We start from the raw sequence: 15277 nt of genomic DNA, 5'->3' as shown, positions 1-15277 counted from the left end.
GCATGTCATGAGATTTAATGAGCTACATTCAAAATTTAATTAAACTACTTTATTATCATTGAATACAAACAAATTTGTATGTGATTGAATAGTCAAGAGCTACAATAAATCATTGGGATCTGTATCAACTTACCACCACATCATGTTACACTGTGAGAAAAGAATTACTTAAGTCAGCAAACAAGATTAATAAAAAATTGGGAATGTAAATATCTGCAAATAGGGATCATATAAAAAGTAACTAAACAAGGCTGGAGATACTGTAGACATTACTTACATTACAAATCTTTACTTTGACTTAACCAAATTACTTTAATTACTTCTTATTATCCCTATTTACAGGTTTTTAAATTCTCATTTTTCCTGTTTCCAGGATTATTCTTGATTTGTTAAATGAAAGTTATGTATTTGAAAAGCAAGTGTTATATTCTTACACTGCATCAATCTTAATTTATCTCATACCAACTGCAATAAATATTAATGTTAAACATTTAATGCTCTTACATTAAAAAATTCTTATCATTACTTTAATTATAATACAGTAATATGTGGTTATAGTGAGGTGTAACACAAATTATATGGCAATGGGTGTATTTTTATTTTAAGATTGTTTCAAAAGATTATATCAAGATTTTTATAAAACCTAGACTTTAGAGAATTATGAGTTAAATAAAGCTAGTTATAGAACACAGTTATAATAATAAAGTCAAGTGTTCTAAGAAAAAGAATCTAACCATTTCAAAAGAAAAAACAAAACTGAAACTTGAACCCAAAGCCAATCTCTTCCCCTTCTTAGCAAATAATACAAATAACAAGTAAAGCTAGATGGTTTAATTGATTACCCATGAACATCAATTTCAGTAATTAGTGTCACCTAAATTAACTGAATAATTAAAAGTCAACATTTTCCTATACTGAAAATTTATTTTCAATCATACTTAATTACACTTTAAGTGCAGCTATTTTCTGACCTCTGAAGTTTCAGCTTTGTCCATCTGTGCACTGAATTTTTTTCACATTTGTTCCAGTCTTTTATATCCCACTCAAAAACCTTTGGTAATACCTTCTCTACCTATATCAATGCTAACTCCATCTTGATACTGTATATAAAAACCTTATCACCTTGTCACTTTTTTGAGACTTAATACAATACCAATCACTAACACCATCTCTTAGTGGGGAGGAAGGGCAGGGCAGTGTCAGCAGAGGTATTATTGGTTGATTGGTTTGGTTTTATGGCACAAAGCAACTAGACTATCTGCACCAAACATTTGATAAAAAGTTAAAATTAAACTAAAATTATTAAAATTCATAAAAGGAAATTAAGGTAAAACAAGTAAAAGTTTAATTTTGAAATTAAAAACATAAACAGTTTAAGTCCAATTTTTACATCTAGTCTACAGCAGTAAGAAAAAAACTGCAGTAATACAAGCTGTAAAGAACTTTATGAAGCATAATTGTAATTATCATAACTCACCAGGATGACTAACGGGCAAGTTCAAAAAATCAGTGTTAGTCACCTGAAATTGGCCTTTCCAGTTCTGATTGAGTTATTTGATGTTACAGCCATTTTCTAATTTAATATTGAACTAGATGGACTTTGATTCTTAAAAGGGAATCCCATTAAAAAAGGTCTAATGTATAAATTAAAAAACTTAAATAGCATTAAAAAGATTAATGGCCTTTAAAAACTAAAAAACATTTCTAAGGTGGACAGTGTCACCATCACCAATAACACTGTCTAACGTTATGGATAAACCTTGGGATAGAACATGTTTAAAATGATGCCGTTGTTGAGTGTCATAACAACAGCAAGAAGGTGAAATGTGGCTTACTGTGACCTGAGTGTTACACAGACAACACAGTGGTGCATTAGTCCCAGATAAAAGAAAACAATGAGTTAAAAAACTGTGACCAATGTGTAGTCTAGTTACAACAACTTCCTCTTTCTGATCCTTACGAAAGCAAGACAGCCAAAGTCCAATAGAGGGTTTTAATTGGAAAAGTTTGTTTTCACGTTGCTTACTCCAACTCGACTGCCAACTGGCATGGAGTTGAGCATTGAAAACAGGACCATGGTTTATGTATGAAACAGACACATTTAGCTGCAGTATCAGAGCTCATTCTCTTGAATACCAACCTGGCCTGTTATCCAGAAAAACTGGATAGAAGTAGATGTTAAAGAGAAATATGCCAGTTAGTTTTGAATATTAATGAGAACAGCATGTGAATTAACATGAAGTGATTCCAGGGCCAGCAGAGAACTGAGCAAGTCAGTATAAATAGTGCAATTTGAGTACTGCTTTGCTTCTACGTAATCCAGGGCAAGAGAAATAATGTACAATTCAGCAGTAAACACAGGAGCTGTAGAGGGGATTCTGCACTGAACCACAACAAATCATGAGAGAGCCCGCACAGTCAGCTGATTTCAAACCATCTATATAAATAGGAATGGAAGGATGGTTCGACAAATGTTCAGCAAATAACAGACAGTATTTCCAATCAGGAATGTCTCAGATTTCTCAATTTTCTCAGATGACTTAACCCTTTCAATGCTGAATAACTTTTAATGTTTGGCATGGTGCTGAATATATATGTTTGATACTTCAACTAATTATGGTATTAGTACTAAAAGCATGATATCTCGGCAATAGCTCAACAAAAATCCCTGAAATATTCAGTGGTTGTACCCAACACTATATATGTTAAATTCAATACATAAGAACAACAGGAATAAAGGAAGGTCGCCTGCCGCGCTGAGCCTTCAAGTCAACTGTGGTCGCCAACCACTCCGAAAGGGTTAAAGATAGGTCACATTTGGATATTACTGGAAATACATTTTCAATTTAGGAAAATGTTAATTTCTGAAATATATTTAGCATCTGCTGACACTATAGCTAACATTCCACACAGAGAAGATGGAAGGGTCAGTGAGGGCATTATCCATACAGAAAGCATATGCATAGATCAAAAGTGTACCAAGTTAGTAGCACCTAAGTGGAAGAACTGCACCATATCTAAAAAAATAGGTTTGCTCTTCACCTAAAACACAGCTCTTGAATCAAGGGTGGAAACAGTACAAGTGATTTTCACTATAAGATTGCCCCAACCTGATAGCCATTTTTCCATAACTCAGGGTTGGAATTAAGGGATCTTGGTCTTTATCCCACAATGGTGGCTAGGGCAATTGGACTGCTTGTTAGACAGAAATGCACATGGTTGGATACCAGCCTGTAGCCATGGAGTGAAGCATTTCAAACAACAGAATCACAATGAGAAAGTAAACACCACCAAAGCAAACTTTTCCTCAACCTGAAGAAGTCAGGAAGACAACACAACAGGCTTGAAATTATGGGTTGATAATGTATGCCTTACTCAACTGAAGGGAGAGAACTCATCAAGTCTGAAAGTATAAATATTCATCCTCAGTTCTCAACCAAGTGAAAAAGGGGTATAACACATGCCCTGGAATTATGGACAGGATGTGGAACCTGTACTCAACCAAGAGCCTAGGATGGGACTGCCTCATATTCGAAATTATGAGGAGATAGTGGACTTCCTTCCATGAACAATATACAAAACCAACACTGATCAAAGATAAGGGTCATGCAAACCCCAACAAGATTGCATAGTGTCAAATCTGAAATAGAATTACAAGCAGGCTCCTGTAGAGGCTGATGTAACTCCTACTGATATCTGGAAAAACATCCAGGGACCCAAGTCGGAAAGACCCCAACTTTACCCTCTTCTTCAAGAGTGAAGGAAAAGCCTCTGTCTGTCTCCACACTAACTGAAAACTGTGTGTTGTAAGGACTCCACTAGTAGAATTTGGGAGGTAAGATGTATTGGAGAGTCCTGAAGAAAAGTGCAATAGGTGAGCAAAGTTCCCTAAATTTATAAAAAGCATACTGACCCTGATTTATTCGTTCCAATTATTGGCAAGGATGGACAGGACCCCTCCTGCTTTAGGTGTAATAGGAAATTGTCTACATAAGGCTAATAAGTTTATAGATTATTATTATTGTTATTATTATATAAAGCACTTATGCTTAAGTGCCAAGTAACTAAAATGATAAGATTATAGAAAACTGATTTATTTCTTTGATATAATTAATTCTTTTTTTTCTATGTGCAGTGAGAGTATGCTATAATATATCAACCTTGTAAGTAGCATATGCCAGATATTCAAGAATTTCTGCTGCATCTGCAGTCTTGTCTATTTCTTCTTCTGCACGTTCTAAAGCCTCTTGCATCCATAGAACTGTATGGTAGAAATCTTCATTGTTATAGGACTGCCGCCCTAATTCAAAACAGTCTCCAGCTGCAAAGAAAAACATTCTTTATGATAATAATTATATGTTTTCCATTAAGATTGTGTTACAAGCTTCCATTATAGAACATGTATAATTTAAACAGCTTATAGAAATGTATGCCAAAAACACTTTAGATAGTTCAAATAAATGTCTAGACCTTAACCAAAATCTTAAAAGTCAAGGTTAAAACAATTTCCAATAAATTCTTGTCATTACTTTCGAATCTTTTAATACTAAGATCATACTTACCAGTCAGCTCAGACGAATGTTTTGTTCCTTGAATGTAACCTTTTGCCAAGACAGAAGTATCTATCTTGTATGTGTCTTGTAGTCTTAGCAGAGCTACTGCAGCTCCATTTAAGTCTTCATCATCAGGAAATTTTAAATCATCTCTGTTTCTTGTAATATTTTCAATCAAATCTATAATTAAACCCAAATAAAACATGTTTCAAATTACCATTTTTAATACAATCTTTACCAACTTTCTCTAACAAATTCCATCTTCCATATTTTTGTATCACCACATCAATCTGTCTTCTTTAATTATTATCTAAGTTCGAACACTGACTAAATGGAGATAAAGTGCAAGAATCAATGCAGTAACATACTAACAACAGTTATAAAAATATTCCATAATGCTCAATTTTCTACCATGAAAAAGTAAAAAATAATGCAAGATACAGTGATAAGACAATACTTAAAGTTTACTAAAATATTTTCTAAAGAACATATTTCTTCAACTGGTAAGAATTGTAGACAAATTCCAGAAAGGTAAACCAGTATCTGCAGTTCTTACTTTTCCCTTCACCTTCAAGTATCAAAGATTCTGCATTTTTCCAGTCTGCAGTAAGTCTTTTAACTAGTAAATATGCATTTACTGGGTTAGCAATGAATGAATCCACATCCTGACTAGCAAGTTGATACATCTGTCCATATTCCTGTCTTAATCTAAACAAAAACAGATTTTACATTGAAACTTAACAGTGCACAAAAAAAGTATTAATGATACTTTTTATGTTACTCACTAAATAAAAAATAAAGAGCAACAAGAATACAAAAAACAAACATTAAATAAATATTTTACTGCCAGATTCTAACAGTGTTATATTTATAAAAGTTATAGAAAAAAAAAGTTTAATGTAAATACAAAACTTTTAAAAATGTCTTAATCCTATAGTTAATATTTACTTCAAATTTAAATTATTAATTATTAAAATATTTTGGTAATGATATACTAAGTATATACTACCTTAAGATCCTGCATGGTTGTTTCAAAGTATATGTATTCAACTACACAAAGGGTTAGTAGCACTTAATTTTGAGCTCAGTACAGGAAGGGTAGCTGAACAACAGCGTCCATTACCAATCCTTATGTGACTAAATAACGAAATATGAGTAATTTGACCATCACCATGATAGTAAATGTATGTTTCTAAAATGTGTAGTATGTTTTTGTAGTAATGGGCTGTGAATAACCAATACATGCATTCACTGACCAAGTATGCTCACCATTAAGTCACACCTATTTCCTTGTTGTAATACAGAGAAAACAAAATTGCAACTAACTTTATACGTATATAAAAAGAAATAACATGGTTTAGCTCTTCATTTAACCAAAAACAGAATTGTTTTTAACCTTATCATAACCCACTGACTGCTGTTTCATCATACAGTATGGTTCACTTCTGGCAGTTAAATGCTTAGGTGCCATATAAGATGTACAGCTAGCAAAAATTCCACACACATTTAGAACAGTTGCATTAGATGGGTTAAAAGTACCAATATAAACTCAATCAAACATAGAATAAGTGTTCTTAAAGAAATATTTTAAGTTAAATAAATAACTTAATATAAATATACATTTACAATTGTGTGCTAAGAAATAGAGCAACATTAATTTTTTCATGGCAACTAATGTAGAAATAAGAAATCCAGACTTTTGGACTGAAATATTCTAAGAACACAAGTTACTCTGTTGCTGAAAAATATCAGCATCAAGTCTTCATTATAGTATTCAGAGTGATAAAGTTACCTGTATTTAAATATTTAATAATTATATCTGGTAGTGTACTTTAGATTGTATAAATGCTGGCAACAAATTAATAAAAATGCATCTATTAGTGGTTTAACATGTCCCATGCTGGACTTTTATGGTAGGGTCTCATTTTAGTTATAATGAACATCTATTTAATTTGTATAGTACATTTTGGTATGTAGAATACATATTAATACTTGAAATAAATTACCATATGACACCAAAATACTGTTTTTATTAACTGAAGCACTTAATGTTTCACTTCATAAAAACCGTAAAGCAAAACGTAAAGAGTCTCATTAAGACAACATTCTGTTGTTATAAGGTTGTTTATTTCAAGTATAATAAACATCTTATATATACAACAATTAAATACTTCCATACTTAAATTAAAGTAGCATCTTACTGTAAAGAAGATCCATTATGTGTGTGGGTTAACATTCATAACCATGAGTTGGTTGACTCGATTACCATAATATTTGCTTGATAACTAGAAACTATCCAATGGTGTAAATAGGCTGTTTTGTTTCATGATTTTTGTCTAAGAAATGGAATAAAACAGCTCCTGAAATAAAGCACATTCCCTATTTTTTATAAACTTTTGGATTTTAACTTAAAGACACAAGTACTTAATCAGTTAAATAAGTCAATTATTATCTTCTACAGAGCAGAGTATGCCATTAGCATCTAATGAAGTAATTAGGAATTTAATAACAAAACAGGAGGAGAACATTAACATTGCCTTTTGTGTAAGTTTTGCTTCCTCAACAAATAACCTTAGCTAGTATAAATAAACTAGAAAATAAGAAAATATTCAATGGAATACCTGCTGCTTGATTATTTGGAAGTTTAAACCCTATGTTCCATATCTCAAAATTACCAAGTATGAATAAAAAATTAATTATATAATTTTTATTCAAACACACACATCTGACATAGATAGTGAATGACAGACATATCCAAAGATATTCAATATATCTATATTAATATCTTACATAAACTACCCAATATAAATTTGAGATTTCATTTGAAACTCTGAAAATTAATTTCCATAATACAAAATACAATTAATGTAAATGCAGTTACTTAATATATAAAAAAGCACAAACACAAGCTAGCAAAATAAAATTGAAGATTCTGATATCTTACAGACTCAAAGACTCAACATTATAAAAGAAATGAAAGATGTAAACATTATTTCTTGAAGTTACAAAATAGTGGATAATCATAGAAATAAATTATTATTTTTTGTTTAAGCAGCTAACTGTGGTTCTTTTCAACAAGTTTGTAATGTTACAAATATTACATGTGCAATGTATACATAATACTTGGCAATTTCATAAATATTTGGCTAAAAGAAAGATTAAAAATTGTAATTAAACTTCAATAAGAGTTAATCTAAAGTTACAACATAAACTATTTAAATTTTGCATGTAATTAAAACACTAGAACCTTAACTTCTTTAACTGAAAATTTATTTTATTTCATATAGCGTACAGAATTGTAAGTTATTTCCCCCACAGCTAAATTTCTAGACAGTATAAACACTTAAATGATATATTTATGAAAAGCAACAAAATAAACAAAAGAATTTATGTTATCACTTGGATAAAGTAATGTGTCTTGGTTCTACACAGCATACAGTAGTGGTAGAAACATTTAATTTCACTAGCAGAGACAGTGAGGAGGTTGATGACCTTGAGAGAAATGTCAGGGGGTGTTTTGATGAATAACATATCATACACTAAGACCACTGGGAGTAAACCTAACTTAAAAAAAAGCATGCACATGACCTACAAGCAACTTCTTATAAGCATGAGTTAACTATAGGTCAACAACAACTGTTGAAAAAACTTACCAAAGTTTGTATTTATTTGACAATTTTAAAATGCCCAATCAAGCTGAGCTTCAAGATAATTGCCAAACATAAACCAAACAATGTAAATCTGTTCACACTGCACAATTACAGCAGAAAATGAAAGAAAAAGTTTAACGAGACAGATATATTCTGCAAAAATAAAGTTTTTAAGACAGATATACAATACATAGTAGTTATTACACTAGTACATAATGACAACGAGCATACTGGACAGTAAATATACACATTTTGACAATTTATACCAAAATGGAGTGTTTTGAATGTTTCACTGGTAAGTTTTGTTAACTAATACTTCCATAATTTTGTACTCAATATACTTTAGTTGTTATTGAATTGTCTTGTCAGTAAGTTGAGCAAGGTTTATATTTTACTTGAGTTACACACATGTACACTGCATATTGTTTTATAAACAAACATTTCAGTAAACATTAAAATTTAGATTGCAAATAAAAAAATACTCATACAGCAGTCAGTTCTCCAATCAGAAAGTTTTCACACAATGTAAATTCAACTACTGAAGGAAGTAAAAGTGAAAATTCTTATATCAGTGAAATAATTTCAATTTATATACAAGAACCACTGGAAGTAATAATGAAACAGTGACAGAAAAGGTATCAAGGCAAATATAACAGGAATGTCAATCATTTATAGAGTAAAAATGAAATGCACCAGAGTAGAGCCAATGCTGAATATTTATTGTGTGATTCATTACCACATACTCAGAAAGCACCACAGATACAAGCCCTACAAAATTTGTCAGTAATATTATGTCTACTAATAACACAGTATATTCAGTCATGCTTACTAAGACTAAACTATCACATAAATTAGGGTGTAGTTTTGACTGGACAATAATACTTTATGTAAATTATATGGAGAGACATCAAACTTCAGTAGGAGATAAATGTAAGACACTGAAGAGGGAATGTAGTTGGTTGGTTTGGTGTTTTATGGCACAAAGCAGCTCGGCTATCTGTGCCAAACATCCAGTAAAAAGTTAAAATTAAATTTAGTAAAGTTCATAAAAGGAAATTAAGGTAAAACAAAACAAAGTTTAATAAAAAAAAAACAGAAATAGCATAAAACCAATACTTACATCTAGTCTACAGCAGTAAGAGAAAAACTACAGTAATACAAGTTGTAATGAACTTCCTGTTTCATAACTGTAATTATCATAACTCGCCAGAAAGACTAACAGATAAGTCCAAAAACCACCGTCAGTCACTTGAAGTTGGCCTTTCCAGTCCTGGTTTCGAGTTATTTGACATTACAGCCATTTTCTAATTTCAAATCAAACAAGATGGACTTTGATTCTTTTCATGTTGCTCACTCCAAGTCGACTGCCAACTGTCACGGAGCCAAGTTTTAAATACAGGACCATAGTCCACGTATGAAACAGGCACAGTAGTGATAGTGCCAGAACAGATAGATTTAGCTGCGGTGTCAGTGATTTTGTTCCCGCGAATACCAACATGGCCCAGTATCCAGAAATGCTGGATAGAAGTAGATGTTAAAAAGAAATGGGCCAGTTAATTTTGAATATCAGCAAGAACAGGGTGTGAACTAATATGAAGCAATTCCAGACCAGTAGAGAACTAAGTGAGTCAGTATAAATAGTGCAATTTAAGTAATGGCTAGCTTCTATGTGATCCATGGCAAGAGAAATGGCATACAGTTAAGCAATGAACACAGAAGCTGTGAAGGGGATTCTGCACACAACCACTGAACCACAACAAACCATGGCAGAGCCCACACAATCACCTAATTTCAAACCATCTGTATAAATTGGAATGGAAGGATGGTTCAAAAGGTGTTCAGAGAATAATAGACAGTATTTCCAATCAGGAGTGTCTGCTTTTCTCAGATGACTTAAAGATGGGTCACATTTGGAGACTGCAAGAAGCCATGGTGGGATAGGCTGACCAGTAGATACAGCAATGTTATCCAAGGACAGACCCAATTCATCCAAATGCACCTGGATACGAAGGCCAAAAGGAACAATGGCAGATCGTCTGTTCTGAAAAGGTATGGCTCATCGAGGAAGGAAAACACAACCCCAGGTGGGATGCTTTGGTAAGGAAAGAAGTTTTGAAGCATATAGTAAAAACAGTTGCAAATGGCAAAGGTGCAAAGAAGGTTCATGAGACTCCATGTATAAGTTCTGAACTGGGGATGTACAGAAAGCCCCAGAGCAGAGCAGAAGTCCTTGATGATGAATGGGATCCTGCATCTTTAAGGCCGAGGTCCTGGCAGAGCCATAGTCTAGTGATCCATAGTTGAATAAGAGCACGATATGTCTTTAGCATGGAACATCAATCCACTCCCCACGTGGTGGAAGAGAGAACATGGAGGATGTTCAGTGCTCTTCAACATTTGACCCGTAGCTGCTTGATGTGTGGTATAAAGGTCAGCTTACATTCAAAGATAAGTCCCAAGAACTTTGTCTTAGGGACCACAGGCAGAACAAGTTCACCAATACAGAGTTCAGGATTAGGGTGAATACCCCATTGGCAGCAAAAGTGCATGAAAATGGTTTTACAGAAAGAGAATTTAAAGCCACATGCTGTGGTCCACTTCAGTAAACGATTGAGGGCAGTCTGTAGCTGCTGCTCAATATACTTCAGGTTCAATGACTGACATGAGATGTGAAAATCATCAACATAGAGCCTGTTTGCAACAGTAAGAGGGAGTTGTTCAGTGATGGCATTAATCTTTACATTGAAAAGTGTGACACAAAAAACACAGCCCTGAGGGACTCCAAGTTTCTGTAGAAAAGAACCTGAAAGTGTCAAACCAACACAAACTTGAAATATCCTGTCCATTAAAAAATTTTTAATAAAAATGGTCAAAGGGCCAGGTCACCCATATACACGGAGGTCTCCCAAAATGCCATACCTCCATGTTGTATCATAAGCCTCCTCAAAGTCAAAGAATATCGGTACAAGATGTCATTTCAGAAAAGCTTCTCTGATTGAGGTTTCAAGTCAAATCAGGTGGTCTATGGTGGAGCACTGTAGTTGGAACCCCCACTGGATAGGTGATAGGAGATTGTTTGATTCAAGGAATCAAACAAGATGAGCATTAACCATCCTAAGGTCTTACAGAGACAGCTCATCAAAGCAACTGGACAGTAGTTTGAAAGAAGCTTGGGATCCTTCCCAGGCTTAGAGAAATGTAGGACAATAGTGTGGTGCCAGGCATCAGGAAACATTATCCTGCTAGATTTGGTTAAAAACAGTCAGAATAGCAAGAAAAGCAGGAGATAGATAGCACAGCATTTCATAGTGTCCATCATCAGGTCTAACCAATGAAGGGCCAATTTGAGTTCCACCAGTGTTAAGTGATGATTGTAGTCACAGAGACAATCAGCTCAAAAGGAAAGAGGTGATCACTCTACCCTAGTCTTAATGGCTAACAAGGTGAGAGCCATTGCAATTGATGCAATGAGGGTCCATTTAACATTTATAGGCATTGTGGTCCTTGCTACTAAAATGAGTACACGCCAAGGAACCACGACATGACATCTTCGAGTGACTGAACCACTGACACTGGAAACATCTGAGGGGGTTTGGAATGTGTAGCTGTTGCCTGCAATTAAGATAACCTGTCTTGATGGTGGCAGGTGGACATGATGATGTAAATGTCAGAATGAGGATACTGGTCAGTATCGTAACTCCATCTTTTCGAGTGAAGATATGCCTCACTGCAGATATCCCTTGGGTGGAAAAACCAGTGAGAATCTCTGACTTGGGGATGTTCTTCAAATCCCTCTCAATAATAACTCCTCATGATGAATTCAAAGTAGCATGAGGTATAACCTCAATAGGTATATCCCCAATTGCCTCTGAATGCAAGAGAAGTTCACTGTGTTGAGATGTGGATGTTTCCACCAGTATGTCACCAGATCAAGGCTTCTTTACTAACTTTGGAGAGCCAGGAAGTCCCTTCTGAATGAAAAAGAAAGACATTTGCCCTAAAGATTTGTTTGAAAAAGAATGAAGTGTAAGAAAATGAGATACAACAGGTGTTACAGATGTTGAAGATTGCTGCTCAAAATCTTCAAGATGTGGTCGTTTACCTACAGACTGTTTTTTCACTATTTTATTTAAGTTTTTATTTGGAGGATCCATGATAAAAAAAAATATTTCGGTGCCTACTGACCCCACCCACCATGGACCCCTATGAGGAGATGCACTACAATGCCATACAAGGACACTGCAGCAATGCCAGGGTTACAGAGCACTATACTCTAACACCAGCATCAGATACAATGTCCACAACACCTGTTGAGAACCTCCAACACTGGGACTTGGTTGACCCTAGCCCAAGTGGACCAGCTGACTAACTCAAGGAGGGCCACCCCAAGGCCACTCATCTACAGGAATTAAAAGCCAAAGTAATGTGTTAGGGTTGGACCCCTCTACCACCAGGATCCCCTCCTCCCCTCCATGGGCAGAAACATGGGTGGATGTTTAAATCCCAGAGGAAGTAAACTGAAACAACGAACCTTACCTGTGAGATCTCTTCACCATGTACAGGAATCCACATTGAGGTGAGAAGGAATGCAAAATTGACACTGTTGATAACAGAAGGTAGAAGACAGCAATTCTCCAAAAGTTAAGAAATTTATAATATAATATTTACAAGATAAACAGTGATTAAGTATACAGATCTTGCTATAAGTACAGGAGTGACTGTTAACTTGAGAACAGTAAGATACACAAAAGCAATTGGTATCAAAAACTATTACTAAGAACAGCAAGCTAAATCACAATTTTGATGTGAACATCAAACCACAAACAGTGGAAAGAGCATAGCTGGGTGCCATTTGCTCTTTCCAGGTGAACAAATTAAAACTGTTCATCAATAATCAGTGAAAGTATAACTGCTGAAAAGAGAACAGTATTATAATCAATGTACATTATCTATGGTGAAACATGATGGAAACCCAATACAAGTATGGGGCTACAAACAGTCTCAGTGATCTACACTAAACTAATGGCATTCTGAGTGCTGGAAATCACAACCATATGCTAATTTATCAAGCCATACTCTTAGGGGCAATATAATCATCTTTAAACAACACAAGGATCAAAGATGTACAATAAATATAGTGAAATGATATCCTGATGGTAAAGAGGCTGATGAATTACCCAAAACCATGGCTTGGCCTGCAGAAAGTATCAATATGAAAATTATAGAAACTGTATAGGCTTATTGGAAAGCTGAGGTAAAAAACTTGAAACTGTTCCACAACTGTACACTGATAAATTGGTGGTAGTAACATGAAAACAAAGTGTACTATTCTGTGTGAAGCAAACAACTTACATGTATGGAATTACTGCACTGTATAAACTGTTTGATTTTCCTTTGTATTTTTCTGTGATGTTTATTGTATAATTACTTCAATTACTGTATATAATAATACAGGTTCTTGAAAAGTTGTTTCATGATATCTGGGTGCACTATTAAGATTTCCCTCTACCAGATCTATGCTTAACTTTATGGCTTAACAACTTCACATAGAATATTTTGACTTCATCAGGTAACTGAACTACATTTCAAATCAGACATAACAAGCACTAGTTTTACAAGAACAAATTTCATAAAAGTATCAAATCTTTGAGATATACAACTAATATACTACCAGCAAACTAATGTAAGTAATATAATCTAACATAAAAAATTAATAATTTGTAATTTACAGAACTGCTCCATATGATTGAACAACTCAGGTTTACAAGAACTCCAACTTACTGCCTAACTTTTTGCAGTCTTTGCTCTTCTGCTTTCAAGTATAGTTCCAATGTTTTGATAATTTCAGCTTCTGTATAAAGAAGTTTCTGAAGATCTATTATGGCAGTGAACATGTCAGTTTTTGCTGGCAAAACCAGCATACTGATATATATACTGATGGACATAAGCAAAAGCATGATGTCACAAAGTAGTTTAAATGTGAATATATCACAATCTGAAATGAGTGACCTGTAAAACAAAACACACACACATATATATATATATATATATATATATATATATATATATATATATATTGATATATGATACAATAGTAATCAGTTTAGGTTCTGTAGCAAAGTAACATTATACTGATTGGGAAATTAAGGTATCTTTGTCCTTCAGACCCTACAACCAAACTTTTTAAATCACATCTACACCTATAACTCAAAAAATTCACACATACACACACACACAAATCTATAAAACTATCAAAGGTATAATTCTAAAAAAAAAAAATGATATATTATAATAACACTTCTTTGTATTAATCCATCAAAAACTAATTAACAAATTAATAATCTAAATTTCTAAAAATAAATCTACTAAGAACAAGGTATCCATCTAATGATTTAATGTAATATTTATAAGTTAGAAGCTAAAATACCCATCAACTGACAGGGAAGGTATAAACTCACATTATTTCATATATATTACAATTTTTAGTTTTAAACACAATATCAGTACTTTCATTAATATATACAAGTAAATGTTCTACATCATGAAACCTGAGATATTCTGATTGAATTTCTTATCACAAAATATCAAACCCAATGTTTATTATCATTAAAATAAAGAAGCTTTGCTGAATTTTATAACTCTCCTTTAAGCAGTAGATGTAATTTTTACACTTTCTTTTGTTCACTGAATATTAACGTACCTGCAAGACAAAGCTACAACTTAGATATATACTCATAACTAGATTATTAAATGGTGCCAACATAAAAGAACAAACAATGGAGCCAGAGTGGATCTGAATGCTGCTCCTGCAATTTTTGTTGTTGTTGGTATGATTAAAGTACATGTATTTGTAAACTAAACTTAAACTCTATATATCTTGTAGTGTTAACTTCCATGTTCCATTTGCTTGTTAAAATAGTAAGCTATACATTTAAAATAATTATTTAACAATAAAAAAGTATATACAAATGTCTTTTTTGATGTGATAATGCTATGTAAACTGCAGATATATAATTAATGTCTATCAACAGACCCTAAAATTCTGTTACTAGTACTAAATTTAGTTTTCTCTTA

The 15277-nt window shown here is 33.4% G+C and overlaps 1 protein-coding gene across 4 annotated transcripts in view; it reads right to left on the bottom strand.

The window, feature by feature from the left end:
* The window catches only part of LOC143229520 (prolyl 4-hydroxylase subunit alpha-1-like), a 41366-nt gene that overhangs the window by 25208 nt on the left and 881 nt on the right, over window positions 1-15277 (bottom strand). For all 4 annotated transcript variants that reach the window (XR_013015915.1, XM_076461977.1, XM_076461978.1 and 1 more), the window contains exons 2-5: window positions 13985-14212; window positions 5110-5261; window positions 4563-4733; window positions 4161-4321 (exon numbers count right to left, since the gene is read on the bottom strand). Coding sequence is in view for 3 of the 4 variants with exons in the window: in XM_076461977.1 (XP_076318092.1) it covers window positions 4161-4321; window positions 4563-4733; window positions 5110-5261; window positions 13985-14160 (660 nt within the window). In the remaining variant the exon portion in view is untranslated. The remainder of the gene's footprint in view (window positions 1-4160; window positions 4322-4562; window positions 4734-5109; window positions 5262-13984; window positions 14213-15277) is intronic.

The sequence above is a fragment of the Tachypleus tridentatus genome, chromosome 10 (assembly GCF_004210375.1).
Source record: "Tachypleus tridentatus isolate NWPU-2018 chromosome 10, ASM421037v1, whole genome shotgun sequence".
NCBI lineage: Eukaryota > Metazoa > Arthropoda > Merostomata > Xiphosura > Limulidae > Tachypleus > Tachypleus tridentatus.
The sequence above is the reverse complement of the archived record's forward strand: the minus strand, read 5'-3'. Positions and strand labels throughout refer to the sequence as shown.